Source organism: Trichechus manatus, unplaced genomic scaffold (genome assembly GCF_000243295.1).
Source record: "Trichechus manatus latirostris isolate Lorelei unplaced genomic scaffold, TriManLat1.0 scaffold00076, whole genome shotgun sequence".
NCBI lineage: Eukaryota > Metazoa > Chordata > Mammalia > Sirenia > Trichechidae > Trichechus > Trichechus manatus.
The window spans coordinates 9948087-9966695 of NW_004444012.1; the positions used below are offsets into that span (position 1 = coordinate 9948087).

Sequence of the window (18609 nt, forward strand, 5' to 3'; positions counted from 1 at the left end):
CTCATGCAAAATTCCCATTTTCCCGTTTTACTATTTAACCAGGACCTCTTTCATCTTTATGACAGGCAGTTTAGTGGCAGTTCTTCCCTTCCCATTCGGCAGTGAGGCTTTCAGTCTCCTATTTCTTTAGTGTTCTTCGACCACTTGTCTCTGAGGGTTTCTGCTTCAACGTTTTCCGACGCTCTGGCGGTCTCCCAAGCCCACAGAGCAACGGGGAGGAAGATCTCGCGTTCATTTGACGGGCTTGTGAAGCCAGGGGGTCTGTGGAGCCCGGTGTGGGTGGGGTTGGGCGCGGCAGGGGCGGGGCCGGCGAGGCGCCCAAGGGAAAGGGTGGAAGGCACAGTTGAGAAGAGCCCGGCGGCAATGGTTTCAGAGTTTTCACGAAGGCTTCGTGTGCGAGGCTGAGGGAATTGGGGTGCTTCCTTCCTGCCCCGCCTTTCCTTATTCTAGAAGCTTCAGAAGGCTTTCCTGGGTTGCTGGGACCCGGAAAGGCAGCGGCTTCAGCTCCGGGGGCGGGTCCCAAGGGTCTTGTCGCTGCTCCCGGGCCGTTTGGCCTCCTGGTATTGGGGGAGGGGCGAGGGAGGCGCAGCTCGCGCCTCCTTTTGCGCCTGCGCGGCAGGCTCCTAGCGGGTAGGAGCGCGTGCGCGGTGACGTGGACGTCTGGTGCGCGCGCAGGCTCTTCAGCTGGAGCGGACACACGGTGTGCGAACCGAACAGAATAACCCGCCCCCAGCGGGATGTGAAGGACTCCGGGTGAGGCCGGCCACGCCCCGCACGGTAACTCTCGGGTCTGGGTGGAGGGCATTGCATAGTACTGGCCCGATTGGAGTTTTTCGAGAGTTTGAAGCTCTTGTGTGTTTGAACGGCGTGAGAAGCGCTCCGCTGAGAGATCTTCGCACGCCCCGGCCAGGCCCGGCCTTGCACGGAGCCGCCTTTGGCGCGCGCTTATAGTCCCCCGAGCGAGGCTGCGCATGTCACCTTGCGCGCGTCCCCGGCCTCACTTCCGCGTCGCGCAGTGAAGTAGCTGGTAACATCGACGCCAGAGAGAGCGGCCACGAGGCGGGCGGGGTGAGAAGCGCCCTTGGCACGGCCATGTCCTCGCGTGCGTGGGGTGCTCTACCGCATGGTGCGATCCATGTGACGACTTCCAGCTCAATACAAGCTCTAGGTCGAGAATCGTGCTTATGCGCTTTGCATTTTTGAACCCACACTCGGGGTCTCAAAACTCCGAGGGAAGACGGTACTGACGTCGCTTCTGTAAGGAGCTGAGTGCAGCGTTTTGACACCTGTACAGACGCTTCTTTTAGCATGTAATTTCCGGGCAAATTATTTGAGGCGGGACCGTGAGTTTAATAAAGAAGGAGGGCGAGGAAGTGAGCTCTACATATTGAGTGGGAACTTGGTAAACAAAGGACTAGAGGTTTCCAAGTGCAGAAATGACGGCAGGGAAAACAGGTGGGGAGAGCAGGTGTTATTTTCTTCCTTTCTTTGTGGGGTGACCTGTAGCTAGTTCTCAGTTTTGGGGGCTTCTTGCTTCTGTTAAATTGCCAAGGATGGTCTCTGCCCTCAATGGTAGGTGATCTAGGTCCTAAGTAACGTCTCTCTCGAGCTCCAGTTACTGAAGTTGAGGGTTGAGGGATCTATGTGTGCGAAGAGTATGGGGGAAGTTAGAGGTTATTTCAAACTAGGTTGATGGTGGAAAGTGGTAGTGTGTTGCTGCGAAGATTTTGCCTTGCCGTCAGAACCCTGGGGATAACCTCCTCCCTCTAGCGAGGGTGGGAGCAGGGAGGGATGAAGGAAGTCTGAAAGGAGGGGTTACTGATAGCGAAGCAACGTGAGAAACCAAAGTGCACCTCCTTTTGAGGGAAGACCACTCTCTCAAGGCTCGCGTCGCCGAAGCTGACACGTGGAGTGTGAGAACTCTCGAGCCCACCCGCGCGCCGCTCGTGCGTGCTGTAGCGTTCGCCCAGGCTTCTGCGGCGCAGTTGCTGGCAAGCAGTGTCTGCTCTGCTCCTTTTTGGGCACGACGCCGCGGCTGGGCTGCGGGGAAAGTGTCTGAGGACGGCGCGACGGCTGCTGGGAAGGGGGCTGGCCGGGGGACCTGATGGCCGGTTCTGTAGTCTCCTCGGTAACAGAATGCGGCTTGGTCCCGCCGAGAGATCGGAGGGTTCCGGCGAGTGGCACGTGATCTGCCGGGACGCCTCTTCCCCGGAAGAGCTTTCCTTGCGGCATTTTTTCACGTGGTTCTTGGCCAGTTGGATTCTGCAGTTTAAAAGCGGCAATTGTGGGTCTTTGATAGTCGACGGCGACTACTTCTCCCAGGACTGACTGGAGATCTTTTAATTCCAAGGATGTCGGAGCAACGCTAGTGCTGCTTGCTGCTGTAGGGTTATAATTTCCACAGCCGTTGTGTGGGTTGAGTTGGTTGGGTTCACTGCACAGAATACACACGCTTAGGACTTGAAGTTCAGTGCGCTGGATGCTTTGGCATAATTTACTCCAAGGCAAGGTGGCTGTTTGATCACTGTCGGTTTCTGCCAGAATTTTTTTTCCAATTCTGTCTTTGCAACTGCTGGAGACTTGAGAGCTTGCTAGCTCCGAGTTGTAGTTAAGGGACCATTTCTAGGAATAGGAAATGTTCCTGAAGACAGCATAACGAGTGGTATCTAGAGAGAGGAGGCAGTAGTGCAAGTCTGTGCCTTGAAACCTAAGGCATTTCAGATATTTTGAAATTTACCTTATAGATTGTGATAATAAAATGCCTAGGACATTGTCTGGTCTGAAGTGGTTATTAATAGCAAGTACCATTTAATTAGTAAAATTAACCTAATGACAATTAAGACCTGGTGGTTGTGCTGTTTTGCTGTCTTTGTCATTATTTGCTACTGTATTTTCTGATTATATTCAAATTCTGTTTTAAGGTTTTCGCAGTTTCTAGGCCCTGTGTTATATTGGCAAATCCTGAAGTTTGACTCAACCTATTCTCTTAAAATTTGAGCTTCAGAAACATAATTTAATTTAATCAGGTCTTTATAGTGAAGGATTCTATTGAGGAACAAACTAACATCTTGATGGCTGCCATACAATGTTATAATTATTTGTTGTATGAAGCTAAGATTGTGGTGGTTTTCAGCAATTTTGGAAACACTCGGAATGTGCTGACCAACATTTAAATATTTGTGTTTTTAAAGTAATGGTATTGATTTGATATAGTTAAATTTTTTTTTGCAGAGTGTACAAATTATTAAATTAGGCAACTATTTAGTAAACTAGTGTATTTTGTAAGTTGTGTGGGGGTCATCGCTTTATTAAACAGTTCCCAAAGAGTTCATTGGTGAAAAGATATTTAAAATAGGGACACTGTAGTTGTAATACTTTTTTATGGAACTTGCCACATTACTCCCCTGAAAACACTCTTTGTAAAAGTGTATGTTTCTCTGTGTGTCTGTCTTCTCATGGGACGTTTCAGAATGTTATGTAGTTTTTGAGTATTTTACTTTGCACAACTAAACTTACTTTTTTGGCTGTTATAGTTATTTAATCTAGAGAAGTGCTTCATAGTGAGAAGCTGAACCTGAATTTTTTTTTTCAATGTTAAGGTATGTATATGTACCAAAACTGTTGTCTTCTTTAAAGCTTTTATAGAGTCAAATACAAAGTATTTTAGAATCTTGCTGGAGAGAGATTTATTTCTTCGTGGGTAGCCTAGTATGCTTGATTTTTGCTGTTGGCTTAAGGTTGTCTTATACTTCAGAGTTGTCTTTGTGTGCCTGAAAGAGCTGAATATACTGAATTGACTACTCTTTTATTAGAAAATCCAGTACAGTAGCTTAGAAGCATAGAAATATGCTTATATTGAAGTGGAATCTGTGCTTATATTGATGTGGAATAAGAATGTGATTCCTTGTTCTTAAGCTAAAAGCTATCTGTCTCAAAATCGAGATTGCTTTAGTCATAAATTAGAGCTTTCATTTTATCAACTAATGGAATAGCTTGATCAGAGGATTTTTCAAAAAGACCTTATACAAATTACACAAACTTTTTCCTGTCTTGCACATTTTTACATTAAAAAATTTTCTATTAGATGCCTGTGTACAAAGTTGCATTAGGGCAGTCTGACTTTAGGCAAAAGGAAAAACCTGAAATATGTATATGTAAAGTTAGTGTAAAATTTACTTTTTAAGTTCAGTTCTGTAATTGTTCACTAAATTGAATTTCTGTCGGTTGAATCTTTGATATTTCATAAGTTAATCTTTAAAAGATAGTGATTTTTAAAGCATTGGTTAAAACTTTTCCGTCCTGCTTTTACCCCTGTGCTGATCTGAAAATCAAGATTTTAGTACTAGGGATGATAACGTGTAAGAGATTCTGAACCCTTCATGTAGTTCATTAATTTAGAAGAGCTAAAATTTTTTTCCAGTTACTTTTTGCCACCTTAATCATATTGAAATGCATTTAATAAAAATATTTTGAATAGTTGCTCATAAAAATAGTTGGTGATTTATAACAACACATCGAACTTTATGAATTAAATACAGGACGAAGAGTTTGTACTGTTTGAGCTATACGCCATTGCAGAGATATCATGTAGTTTTTGTGAGTTCTCTAAGCTTTACTGTTTTACCAAAATCCATTGCCATCGAGTTGGTTCTGACTCATGGCAACCCCATGTGTATCAAAGTAGAACTGTACTCCATAAGGTTTTCCATGGCTGATTTTTCGGAAGTAGATCTCCAGGCCTTTCTTCTGAGGTGTGAACTTCCAACCTTTTGGCTAGTGGCCGAGCATGTTAACTGTGTGGACCACTCAAAGTCACCTATTTGTGACTTCTAAGTCTGTTTAAGTTTTGTTTTATCAATATCTGACAGGTATTGTTTAAGCTTGTTAATTAATTTTAGAAAATCAGTTTATTAAAGCCTGAGACAGTTTTTGAAAAGGAGCACTCTAAATTTTATGTCTCTGAAAAATAAACTTCAAGTCAGAGGGGATGATATTTTTTCCCCACCGTTACTGGTATTAGTACTTTAGTGTTAGGAAGTCAGTTTTTATTTTTAACCTTTGCCGTAAAAAGATTTCAGCCCGGGAAGCCCAAAGGGACAGTTCTACTCTGTTCTGTAGGGTCGCTGTGAGTCGGAATTGACTCCACAGCACACAACAGCAACAACGTAGCCGTAGTAGCAAATAATAGCCAACCTTTTTGAAGTATTGGTTTTTAAAATAGTTGTTATCCTCAGGCTTTTGTTGTTGTTAGGTGCTGTGGAGTCGATTTTGACTCAGTGACCCCGCGTGACAGAGTAGAACTACCCCCCACGGTTTTCTAGGCTGTAATCTTTATGGGAGCAGATCACCAGGTCTTTTCTCCCACAGAGCCACTGGGTGGGTTCAAACCACCACCCTTTTGGTTAGCAGCCAAGTGTTTACTGTTGTGCCACCAGGGCTGCTCATTTTAAGTTTTGGAGATTTCTTTTTGTTGATCATGTGACCAATCCTGAAAGAAGAGGTAAAATTCAAATTAGAGGCTTTTTTTACTGCTTGTTAGTAGCTCTTATGTAAGGTAAAGTTAGAATTTTTGATTAAAATGAAGAACAGTAATTGGCTGAATTTTGTAAAGCAAAATTATTTACCCGCTTACATAGGTGTACTGATCTAGTATCTTCCTTTTTGTATAAAAGCTAATTAGAGGAGACAGCTTTATGTCTTGTAGAATTTTAGATAATTTAGCATATCAGTTCCATTGAATTTAATAATCTGAGATTTCTTTATAACTCTTTGAGATATAATTCTCATAACATAAAATGCAACCTTTTTAAAGTGTACACATCAGTGGTTTTTAACATATTAAGTTGTGTAGACATTACCAATATCTAATTCCAGAATATTTGCATCACCCCAAAAACAGATGCTGTATCTGTGTTCCAGTTCTTCCTTCCTCTATCCCTTGGCAACCACTAATCTACTTTCTGGCTATATGGATTTGCCTACTCTGGACATTTCATGTAAGAGCTCTGGTGGTACAGTGGTTAAGAGCTACAGCTGCTAACCAAAAGGTTGGCAGTTAGAATCCACCAGCTGCTCCTTGAAAAACCCTGTGGGGAGTTCTGCTCTGTCCTATATGGTCGCTGTGAGTCGGAATCGACCTGACAGCAGTGGGTTTAGTTTGGTTTTGGTTTGGAATCATAATATGTAGCCTTTTTCTTATAACTCAATTAACTAATTTAGTTTTAACTTTATTTTTTAGGTAGGTGTATGTTCACAAGATAAAACATTTAGAAGGCGACAAAGGATTTATCTTTGCCAGCCACCCAGGTTTTCTTGCATATCACCAATATTACAACTAGTCTATTTATATTAAGCAAATGCATATTCTTTTTTTTCCCCTTGGCTTTTTTTCTCTTGTGACTTTTTAAAGAAGCATAGCATAATCTACAACTCTTCTATCCTGTAGCTAATTTTGTATTCATCCATAAGGAGTTTATCATTCTCTTTACAGCTTCATAGTATTCCACTCTGTGGATGTGCTATCATTTATTTAACCAGTCCCTATTAATGGACACCCCCCCCCGCCCCAGTCATTTGCTGTTGTTAATGGAAATATAGGGAATAATCTTGTACATATCATTTATCATGGGTTTGTGTATATGTGTAAGGTAAAGAAAGTCGTGAAAGAACTGCTGTGTCATAGGATAGATGCATTTGTGCTTTTGATATTTTCAAGTAGCTCTCTATCATAGAGATTCTGTCATTCTGACTCCCAGTAACTATTTGGATGAGAATGGTAATTGACCTGTGTCTTTCCACCACCACCACCGAACTTTGATTTTTGTCAGTCTGAATGGTTTAAAAAAAAAAAAAAGAGTATCTCAGGATGGTTTTAATTAGCATTTCTCTTATTCTGAGTGAGACTGTACATTTTCATAGCCGTTTGCTCTTTCTTTTCTGTGAGCTGTCTCTTCATATCCTTTGCCCATTTTTTAAACTAGGTTTTTGGTCTTGTTGATTTGTAGGAGCCCTTTTTATATCATATAAATGAGTTCTTTATAATATGAGTTGCAAATATCTTTTTCCCAGTTAGCCATTTATTTTTTTATTTTGCTTGGATGGTTTTTATCAAAATTAAAAAGTTAGAGCATATTGAATTTATCAATGTTTTTTAAAATCTTTTTGGTTTCTAGGCTTTGTGTCTTACTATTATTAAAAAAAGCTTTTCTTAGGACTTCTTTAAGAATTCTCAAATTTAATTAAAAATTAATGGACAGTAATCTTACTAAAAAATAAAATATTTAAATTTTTGATGTATCTGGAATTTTTTTCAATATAAATTCTGAGGTATGGACCCAGCTGTCTTTTTTCCAGTAAGTTCTTGGTGATTTGTCATGGCTTTTTAAGATAAATGTGCTTAGTTATCTAGTGCTGCTATAACAGAAGTACCACAGTGGATGCTTGTAACAAACATAAATTTATTTTCTCACAGTTTAGGAGGCTAGAAGCCTGAATTCAGGGCATCAGCTACAGGGGAAGACTTTCTTTTTCTTCTTTTATTTATTTTTTTATTGTGCTTTAAGTGAAAATTTACAATTCAAGTTAGTTTCTCATACAAAAATGTATACACACATTGTTATATGACCCTAGGTGCCTTCCCTATATTGTGACAGCACACTCCTTTCCACCCCTGATTTCCCATGTCCACTCAACCAGCTCCTGACCCTCTCTGCTTTCTCATCTCACCTCCAGACACAAGCTGCCCATTTAGTCTCATAGATCTGCTTGAGCTAAGAAGCACACTCTTCACGAGTATCATTTTATGTCCCATAGTCCAGTCTAGTCTTTGAAAAGTTGGCCTCGGGAATGGTTTTAGTTTTGGGCTAACAGAGTCTGGGGGCCATGTCTTCCGGGGTCCCTCCAGTCTCAGTCCAACCATTCATTAAGTCTGGTCTTTTTACTAGAGTTTGAGTTCTTCACCCCACTTTTTTCCTACTCTGTCAGGGACTGTCTCTTGTGTTCTCTGTAAGGGTGGTCATTGGTGGTAGCCGGGCACCATCTAGTTCTGGTCTCAGGCTGATGAAGTCTCCGGTTTATGTGGCCTTTGCTGTCTCTTGGGCGGGCTAATACTTTCCTTGTGTCTTTGGTGTTCTTCATTCTCCTTTGCTCCAGGTGAGTTGGGACCAATTGATGTATCTTAGATGGCGGCTCGCTAGCTTTTAAGACACCAGATGCCACTCACCAAAGTGGGATGCAGAACATTTTCTTAATAAACTTTATTATGCCAGTTGACCTGGATGTCCCCTGAAAGCATGGTCCCCAGATCCCTGCCCCTGCTATTCTGTCCCTTGCAGTGTTTGGTTGTATTCAGATAACTTCTTAGCTTTTGGTTTAGTCTAGTAGTGCTGACTTCCCCTGTAGTGTGTGTTGTGGAAGGCTTTCTTTTTCTGTCAGCTCTGGGGGAAGGTCCTTGTCATCAGTCTTCCCCTGGGTCTTGGAATTTCTCAGCACAGAGACCCTGGGTCCAAAGGATGTGCTCTGTTTCTGGCTCTACTTTCTCTGTGGTAGGAGGTCTCCCTCCTCTCTGCTCTTTTATATATCAAAAGAAATTGACTCAAGATACAACCTAATCTGTAGATTGTGTCCTGCCTCATTAGCATAACTGCGTCTAATCCTGCCTCATTAACATCATAGAAATTAGGATTTACAACACAGGTAATTACATCAGATGATAAAATAGAGGACAGCCACACAATATTGGGAATCATGGCCTAGCCAAGTTGACACACATTTTTTGGGGACACAATTCAATCCATAACATGTGCTAACAAGTTAAGATAGCATTTTACTTATTTATGAACTCATGCCAATACCATAATAAAGAGCTAGTTCTGTGCAATGGTAACATGGAAATTTACTTATTTTTTAGCCGCCCCAGAAGAACTTGCTATGTAGAGGAATCCTCTGACAAATTAATTCATAAAGTGTTGGGATCTCTTTTTAATGCAAATGACCTTCTAATTTAGCTCCCTATGTTTGTATATTTTTATACTTGTATGTAATTTTTCTAAAACAAATACACACTTGTTCTTTTTGCGTGCGATTATGGTATCTATAGTGAATTGTTGGTGGGTGGGGTTTGAGTAATTTAGCTAATTAGATTTAAATGAACTTCAGGAAAAAACTTTAATATTCCAGAGTGAATATCCTCACAGTGATTGAGAGAAGGGTAGAAGCAAACTCTTAGAAGAGTTTAGAAATATTTGGGAGATAACATAGTGATTCTTGTATTTTTGTTAACAAAATAAATACTCATTTGATTAAAGTTTCTCCCCCCCCCTCATATTTTAGGATGAGAAGGCCATTGTGACTATGTGGTAACTAGTTGTCTTACTGCTGAGTTTCTCACTGGAATCATGGAGGAGAAACAGCAGATCATATTGGCTAATCAGGATGGTGGGACAATGGCAGGAGCAGCACCTACCTTCTTTGTCATTCTAAAGCAGCCGGGAAATGGCAAAACTGATCAAGGAATTTTGGTTACTAATCGGGATGCCTGTGCTTTGGCTGGCAGTGTGTCCTCGCCAGAAAAATCTAAAGGGAAGATTTGCCTTCCAGCTGATTGTACTGTGGGAGGAATCACTGTCACTCTGGATAACAATAGTATGTGGAACGAGTTCTATCATCGAAGCACAGAGATGATTCTGACCAAGCAGGGAAGACGCATGTTTCCTTACTGTCGTTATTGGATAACAGGTTTAGATTCAAATTTGAAGTATATCCTTGTAATGGATATATCTCCTGTGGACAACCATCGTTATAAATGGAATGGTCGTTGGTGGGAACCCAGTGGAAAGGCTGAGCCCCATGTCTTGGGGAGGGTTTTTATTCATCCAGAATCTCCTTCCACGGGTCATTATTGGATGCATCAACCAGTATCTTTCTATAAACTCAAACTTACCAACAATACACTGGACCAAGAAGGGCATATCATCTTGCACTCTATGCATCGCTACCTGCCGAGGCTTCATTTGGTGCCTGCAGAAAAGGCTACTGAAGTGATACAGTTAAATGGCCCTGGTGTCCACACTTTTACCTTCCCACAGACTGAATTTTTTGCAGTAACGGCTTATCAGAACATTCAGATTACCCAGCTGAAAATAGATTACAATCCATTTGCCAAAGGCTTCCGGGATGATGGATTGAATAGTAAGCCCCAGAGAGATGGAAAACAGAAGAATAGCTCTGACCACGAAGGGAATAGTGTACCCAGTTCTCCGGGTCATCGGGTTCGTGTTACAGAAGGTGAGGGGTCAGAGATACAGCCAAGTGATCTGGATCCTGTATTGAGAGGTCATGAAACATCAGGCAAGGATTTGGAGAAGCCTTCCCTTAATATAAAACAAGACTTGCTTGGTTTCATGGATACCGATTCAGCACCGGAAGTTACTCAGTTGAAGCAAGAGGTTTCTGAAAGGTAGGTAACAATTTTTCTCAAGAGATAAAAGGAAGATCGAGGTGGGCCAGATTTTGGATTTAACACTGGAATGCTGAATATAAGCCAGTATATAATATAGTACAGTTATTTTTACATTTTTGGAAGGATAGTTTTTCATTTCTCTGTAATGAATAGCCCTTGGGTTCAGGATCCAGAATTGCAGGCAAATTGAATGACTTGCCAGAATGAGGCTCTTTCATTCATTTAGATTTAGAATTTTGTTAATTCTCCGTGACTGTTCCTTAGTAACCTATATAGTCAACTTCAGCTCTTGATTAATTGAGGAAGAGAGGGGAAATAGGGCTACTGATGGCCCCAAATCATAGCTGAAACAGAGTTTACCTAAATAAGGCACAAAATGGATTCAGAGTAAGCTTACTTAATTTATGTCTAATATTTAAGAATTTGGAGACCTGGTGGCGCAGTAGTTAAGCGCTACGGCTGCTAACCAAAAGGTCGGCAGTTCGAATTCACCAGCTGCTCCTTGGAAACCCTATGGGGCGGTTCTTCTCTGCCCTGTAGGGTTGGAATCGATTCAGTGGCAATGGGTTATTTAAGAATTTATTGCTCTGTGGATATCCTAATCCATAAATTGCCTGACTAAAAAACAAGCTGCAGTTGAAGTAGCAGGATGTATTCTTCCTTTTTATTTGAACTTGCCTTCTTTTGAATTTTAGAACCCAGGTTGGGCAGAAGTAAATTCTAGCCCAGTACTTTCTTTACCTTCTCTTTGCTCACTTAATTCCTATACCATTAACAGCTACTATTCTTTGAGTTTAGATTCCCCATGCTCATGAGTTCCCTTTGTCTGTTGGATGAGTTAGTGCTTTGCTTTGCGAAGAGTTGCTGCCAAACATGCTACTCAAACAATGTACAGGTTTTTCATCTAGGGAGAAAGTTGTTTTCAATTTGTATTTTTCATGTGATATTCTTTGTAATTGCAACCAGTGGATGTCCCTAATACTTGATTTCTCTAACCACAGTCTTAATAATCTTGATTATCTAACACAATTAAAAATTTTAAACAGTTGACCACCCCCCCATTATAATATTTTACCTTGGTTATCCAGAAGCAGTTTAATCTTCCCTTGGATGATGGAAAATTTATTATTACAATTTCTTTGGAGGCCAGGGTGAGAAGAAGTTCGTTAGGTGAAAGGGTCAGGTATATTTTTTTGTTACAGATAGCAGCTATTGGTGTTACATATGATTAACATTTGATCTTAATCAAGGAAATTTGTTTGGATTTATTAATGCATTAGTATCTCTGTCACTGAAGGGGGGAAAAGCTCCCAAAACACCTTGAAGTACACGCTCCAAGAAATAGCACTTTTTAATGTGTGAAAATGGTATTTAGCTATATGCAAACTGTCTCCAAATGTTTGCTTTGGGAGCAGAGATTATTTTAAGGCCAGGGTTGGCCAAATCTGGCTTATAGCCTGTTTTTGAATGTATATATAAAAATAGGTAACAGAATATATGAGGCTTGGAAAATCTGGATACTTAGTGTCTGCTCCTTTACAGAAAAAGTTTGCCAACCTCTGATTTAAGGCTTAAAAAATTTTTTTTTTTTTAAATTTACTGCTTCATCCTCCATTTTCTACTCAGTCCGCTGAAGCATGATTGTTTGATCATTCCACTTTGTTTTAGTTAATGTCATCAGTGGATTCTTCTGTAAACCCACCAATCATTATTCAGGCTTTGTTACATTTGCTATTGTTTGGCCATTTAAATGCTCTTTTTTCTCCCTTGGCCTTTACCCTACCATTCACCTGGCTTTTCTAATGCTTCTAACTGTTTTCAGTTATCTTCAGTGACTCATCTTAATATAGTCAACCATTTCTTAAGTGTTACTTCCAAGTATTATGTTCTTAACAGTTTTATTTCTGCTCCTACCTAAATATTGGTTATTTTTAAAGCTAAGAATACCTCTAGCCTAGATTTGTCTGTTTTCTTAGTTCCAGACTTCTAAATCAAACCAGCTCCTGGAATTCTACCTAAAATGTGTTCGTTTTTATTGCCAACTCAAACTAAATTTTTTTTCTTTCACCTTAAACTCTGTTCTTCTTTTTACTCATCCAGATTGGAAACCTCCACATTATTTTTGCCTCCCTCCACAAATCCATTAAGTCATTCTCCTGTTGGTGGACCTTTGAGTTGTTTTCAGTTTTGACTACTCTGAATACAGCTGTGAACATTCTTGTGCATGACCTGTGGTCATACGCACTCATTTCCCTTTGTTACATATCTAGGAGTAGAATTACTGTGTTGTAGGTTAGGTGTATGTTTAGTGTTAGTAAATACTGCCGAGTTTTTAAAAATGATTATACCAATTACACTTCCACCAACAATGTATGATGAGAGTTCCGGTTACTCCAACTCATTGTCAACATATGTGGTATTGTCTTTTTTGTTTTAAGCTATTTTGGTCTCACTGTCTTCTTAGGCACCTAATTCCATTATTGGATGACTGCTTATTTCCTATAAGTTGAAATTTGTGTCCTTGTTCTCTCCTTTCTATATATTACCCCCCCTTTTTTTCTATTAATTGTGGTTGTAGAGGGCAGAATTAATCTGTGTCTTCATTTACATGACCTTCAGACATTTGGAAACAAATTACTTATATCCCTTTAAGATTTCTGTTCTCATTTATTTATTCAGTCATTCACCAAATATGACTGAACACCTTCTAGTTTTAGGTACTTTTCTAGGCACTGAACAAAACAAATTCCTGCCTTATGGAGCTTACATTCTATGTTAGTCCAACCTAAATATTCCCCAGTCCTTCAGCTTTTGTACATGTGACATAGTTTTTAGATATTTTCCATTGGATCGATTGATTGCCACACTGCCATGGGTAACCAGCACAAATATTTTTTTCCCAGGAAAGTACATCAGAATACAAATGAGTGAGAACAACATTATTATAGAGAAAACCAGTCTAGTTTAAGAGGAAAAATAAAAATAAAAAATTAATTCACGAATATCATATTAGACATATTCCATGTACATAAGACACATTCTGTGTACATAGGTGCACATCCTGTGCCAGTATATGCATGTGTACTGCATTTTTTCAGGGCTGTGTTAGTAGCATCCATAGGATGGATTTAATTACAGGTTGTCTGTTGATGACTCTTCAGATTGTTTCCATTTTTTAGCCATTACAAATAATGCTACAGTAAAAAAACTTACGCACATATTCTTGTACCGTTTTGCAAGTATAAGGATCAATTTCTAGGGGTGGACTTGCCTGGACCAAAGGGTACACAGATTTTAAGTTTTGATTAATTGTTAAATTACATTACATAATTTTATAAACCATTTATATCCCACCCATAGTGTATGAGCACACTGATATTTATACCACCTCTGCTGCTACCATTGTAGTCCAAAACACCAACCCCACTTCATTAACATCTAACTGGTTTCCCAGCTGCTTTTCTTCTTCCCCTACAATCCATTCTCTGCTTAGCTGGCAGAATGGTCCTTGGATGATGCGAATCTGATTGTTACTCTCCGGTTTAAAAACCTTCATTGGCTTTCCATGGCACTTAAAGACTCCTTGCCTTGCCTATCTCTTTGGCCTTATCTTGTACCATGCTTTTCAGAGTTTGCTACATTTCAGCCACTTTAGGGTTCTCAATGTTTCTCACACTTTCTCAAACATTACGTGTATTTGGTTAGACTTTTTCTGTTGATATTCTCTCTATTTAACACCTTTGATGTTCTTGCATATTGTAAAATTGTTGGCTCCGTCTTATTATTGAGGGCTAGTCACGTACCTACTTTATTTTTTATCTTATTTCCTAAGTAATTGTTCATTCTGTTTTTCTAGACGCTTCATAGTATTCATCACCATCAAATGATTTTATTTGTTGACTGGTTTATAGTCTTGATTTCTCCACTAGAGTATGACCCTCATAAGAATTATAAGGATCTTGTTTTACTTGGTGTACTGATTCTTCAACTCTAGGATTATAGATTATACCTGAGGGGTACTTCATAAATATTTGAATTTATATACTTTCACCAAAACCTGAATAGTGTCAATGAATTGAAAGTTTTTGGAGTATCAGAAATACCATTTATAAACACTCATTTGACTTCCCATTGCTAAAGACAGTCAATCTTTAGCCTAACATTTAGCTTGATACATTTTTGCCTAACCATGATTCGGAGCCCTCGTGGCATAGTGGTTCAGAGCTCGGCTGCTTACCAAAAGGTCAGCAGTTCGAATCTACCAGCCGCTCCTTGGAAACCCTATGGAGCAGTTCTGCTCTGTCCTGTAGGGTCGGTATGAGTTGAAATTGACTTGATGTCAGCGGGTTTGATATTTTTGTTTTGGTTAACCATGATTCAGAATCGACTTGACGGTAACTGTTTTTTTATTACATATTTCAGTGAACACAGTTTTAGAGGGAAGGGTATTTTACCCTTTTGAGAAAATTAGATTTTCTAATTAGTGAGTTTCTTCCTATTTCTTCCCCTTTTTTTCTTTTTTTAATTGTACTTTAGATGAAGGTTTACAGAACAAATAATTTCTCATTAAAGAGTCAGTACACATATTGTTTTATGACATTGGTTAACAACCCCACAACATGTCAAGACTCTCCCTTCTCGACCTTGGAGGACTTTTTTTGCTGAAAATATACATAGCTAAAGATACACCATTTCAAAAATTTCTACGTGTACAATTCAGTGACACCAATCACATTCATTCTGTTGTGCTGCTATTCTCACTATCCTTTTCCAAATTATTCCATCACCATTATCTTCAACTCATTGTCCCCTAGGCTTCCCATCAAACCTTTTGAGTTGCTGTTGTCCATATGATTTCCACTCATTGCTTACATTTTTTCATTTCTTTATTAATACCCCCTGCAGTTTGCTTCCCTAGCCACATTACTGTACTTTGTTCTCTCAAAGGTCAGTATGACCCACTTGACAGATTAATTAGCTTGTTTATACGCTTATTATCAGTATTCTGGCGTTAATTTGACAAATAAACCACTTCATCCTTCTTGATATTCCCATCCTAATTCTTTGATTGCTACTTAGAACTTTATTTTCTCAGCCCTCACTGTGGGCATCCTTTAAGATTACGCTTTTACTCTGTCTGCATTCTCACTTTCAGTGCATCTTCCCTTGTGACTCTAGGCGTCGTCTCCGCAGTGATGACTTCCAAATGGGCTACAACCTAGATCTTCTGTCCAGCTCCAGTGTTTAGTTATGCATAGTTGTAATTTCTTTTGAGGCTCGGAACTTGAGTGTCTTCCTTGATTTTTTTTTTTTTTTTTCCTATTCTGCTACCAAGTCTTACTAGTTCTACTCCCATGGTATTTGTGATTTACACCTTTCTTACTACTACTTATAACCACTTGTTCATTACTTCATTACTAAATTTTCTGGCGTTAGTTTTTCTTCTTCAGTCTGTTCTGCATATTGCCAGCAGATTTATCTTTTTTGTTTTTGCATAAATAAATATATGGTTTATTTTAAGTAATTGCCTCAATGGATTGTGGGGGCTAGCAATTCTGAAATCGTCAGGGCAAGCCTAAAGGGGCAGGAAACTCAGGCAGGATTTCTATTTTAGTCTTTTGTTTGTTTGGTTGTTTTCAGCCCTGAAAAGTTTTTTTTTTTTAATTCTTGGTTTGTTTGTTTTTTTTTAAATTGTGCTTTAGGTGAAAGTTTACAGCTCAAGTTAATTTCTCATTCAAAAATTTATACACATAATTTTTTTGTGACATTGGTTGCAGTCTCCACAATGTGACAGCATGCTCCCCCTTTCCACCCCAGGTTTCCTGTGTCCATTTGTTCGCTTCCTGTCCCTTCTTGCCCCCTAGTCCTGCTTTTGGTCAGGAGCTGCTCATTTGGTCTTGAATATTTGATTCCACTAAGAAGCACATTCCTCATGTGTGTCATTTTTTGTCTTATAGGCCTATCTAATCTTTGTCTGAAAAGTGAGCTTCAGGAGTGGTTTCAGTTCTGGATTAGCAGAGTGTCCGGGGGCTGTGGTTTCAGGGGTTCCTCTAGTTGCTGTCAGATCAGCAAGTCTGGTTTTTTTACGTGAATTTGAATTCTGTACTACATTTTTCTCCTGCTCTGTCCGAGACTGTATTGTGATCCCTGTCAGGGCGATCCTTGATGGTAGCCGGGCACCATCTATTTTTTTGGTCTCAGGCTTATGGAGTCTCTGGTTTATGTGGTCCCAGATTTATCTTTTTGAATACTTTGTTTTTCTTGCCATTCTATGTTCAGAAATCTAAAAAGACTCCCATTTCCTCTGTTGAATTACTGTCTGACTTTTAAAATTGAAACGTGGTATGTTCATATCATAATTTATGGTCCCTTTTAAGCTGCCTTAAGGAGCCCTGGTGGTGCAATGGTTAAGTGCTTGGCTCCTAACCGAAAGGTTGGCAGTTCAAACCCACCCAGCGGCTCTGCGGGAGGAAGAACTGGAGATCTGCTTGCGTAAATACTACAGCCTGGAAAACCCTTGGGGCAGTACTACTGTGTCACATAGGGTTGCTATGAGTCAGAATCAACTCGACAGCACACAACAACAACAACATAGAGTTCTGTGCTGAAAATATGTTACTGTGTTCTAGTTTTCTGTGTTCCTTTTGAGAAGTTTGATGCCATTTTGGTACTTGGTCCTTGGAACGTAACCTTTTACCCCTCTCTTGAAGGTGCTTAGGATTTTTTGTTGATCTATAATATGAAATTTTACAATTAGGAGCCTTGGTGTGGTGGTTCTTATCATTGTGCTGTGCTCTTTCCATCAAGTAGTTCAGGTTCTTTGGTTCCAAGACAACTTTTGGTATTATTTGTTAATTTTTTAATTTTAATTTTTCTATTTTCTCTTTTTAAAACTCCTCATAGTTGGATGCTAAATCCTCTGGATTGCTTCTTTATCTTATGGTTTATTTCTATTTCCTGTCCTTTTCATTTCATGTCATGTGAGATTTTCTTGGTTCAGCTTCTAGCTTGACTATTGAAATTATTATGGCAGCGATCAGATTTTAATTTCTAAGAGCTCTTTCATTTTTTCTTTCTTTTTATCGTTTGTTGTAGTTTAAATGAAGTTTACATTTTAAGTTAGTCTCCCATGCAAAAATTTATACATACGTTGTTATGTGACCCTAATTGCTCTCCCCACACTGTGATAGCACACTCCTCCTTTCCACAGCTGACTTCCGATGTCCATTCAACCAGCTCCTAACCCTCTCCGCTTTCCCGTCTCACCTCCGGACAGAAGCTGCCCGTTTAGTCTCTTGTATCTACTTGAGCTAAGATGCACACTCCTCACCAGTATCACTTTCTGTCCCACAGTCCAGTCCAATCCCTGTCTGAAGAGTTGGCCTTGGGAACTATTTTAGTTCTGGGCTGATAGAGAATCCGGGGCCATGCTTCCAGGGTTCCTCCAGTCTCAGTCAGACCATCAAGTCTGGTCTTCTTACTAGAATTTGAGTTCTGCACCCCACCACTCTCCCGCTCCATCCGGGACTCTCCGTTGTGTTCCCTGTCAGGGCAGTCATTGGTGGTAGCCGGGCACCATCTAGTTCTTCTGGTCTCAGGCTGATGAAGTCTCTGGTTTATGTGGTCCCTTCTGTCTCTTGGGCTCCTACTTTCCTTGTGTGTTCGGTGTTCTTCACTCTGCTTTACTCCAGGTGGTTGCGACCAGTTGATGTGTCTTAGATGGCCACTTGCAAGCTTTTAAGACCCCAGACGCCCCTCCCCAAAGTAGGATGCAGAACATTTTCTTATTAAGCTTTGTTATGCCAGTTGACCTAGATATCCCCTGGAAGCATGGTCCCCAGACGCCTACCCCTGCTACTCTGTCCCTCAAAGTGTTTGATTGTATTCAGGAAACTTCTTAGCTTTGGTTTAGTCCAGTTCTGCAGACTCCCACTGTAGTGTGTGCTGTCCTCCTTCACCTAATTCTTATCTACTATCTAGTTAGTAAATAACCGTCTCCCTCCCTCCCCACCCTTGAAACTATCAAAGGAGGTTTTCTTGTGTGTTTAAACCTTTTCTTGGGTTCTTATGATAGTGGTCTTATACAGTATTTGTCCTTCTGTGACTGAGTAAATTCACTCAGCATAATGACCTCCAGCTTCCTCCATGTT

General features: G+C 40.2%; 1 protein-coding gene across 5 annotated transcripts in view; it reads left to right on the forward strand.

Moving 5' to 3' along the window:
- Positions 1–637: 637 nt before the first annotated feature.
- MGA (MAX dimerization protein MGA) overlaps positions 638–18609 on the forward strand; it is an 80814-nt gene continuing 62842 nt past the window's right edge. For 3 of the 5 annotated variants that reach the window (XM_023735144.1, XM_023735146.1, XM_023735147.1), the window contains exons 1-2: positions 793–1455; positions 9331–10456. In XM_023735144.1, the coding sequence (XP_023590912.1) occupies positions 9396–10456 (1061 nt within the window). In that variant the 5' untranslated portion in view covers positions 793–1455; positions 9331–9395. The other 2 variants (XM_023735145.1, XM_023735148.1) reach the window with 2 other exon arrangements.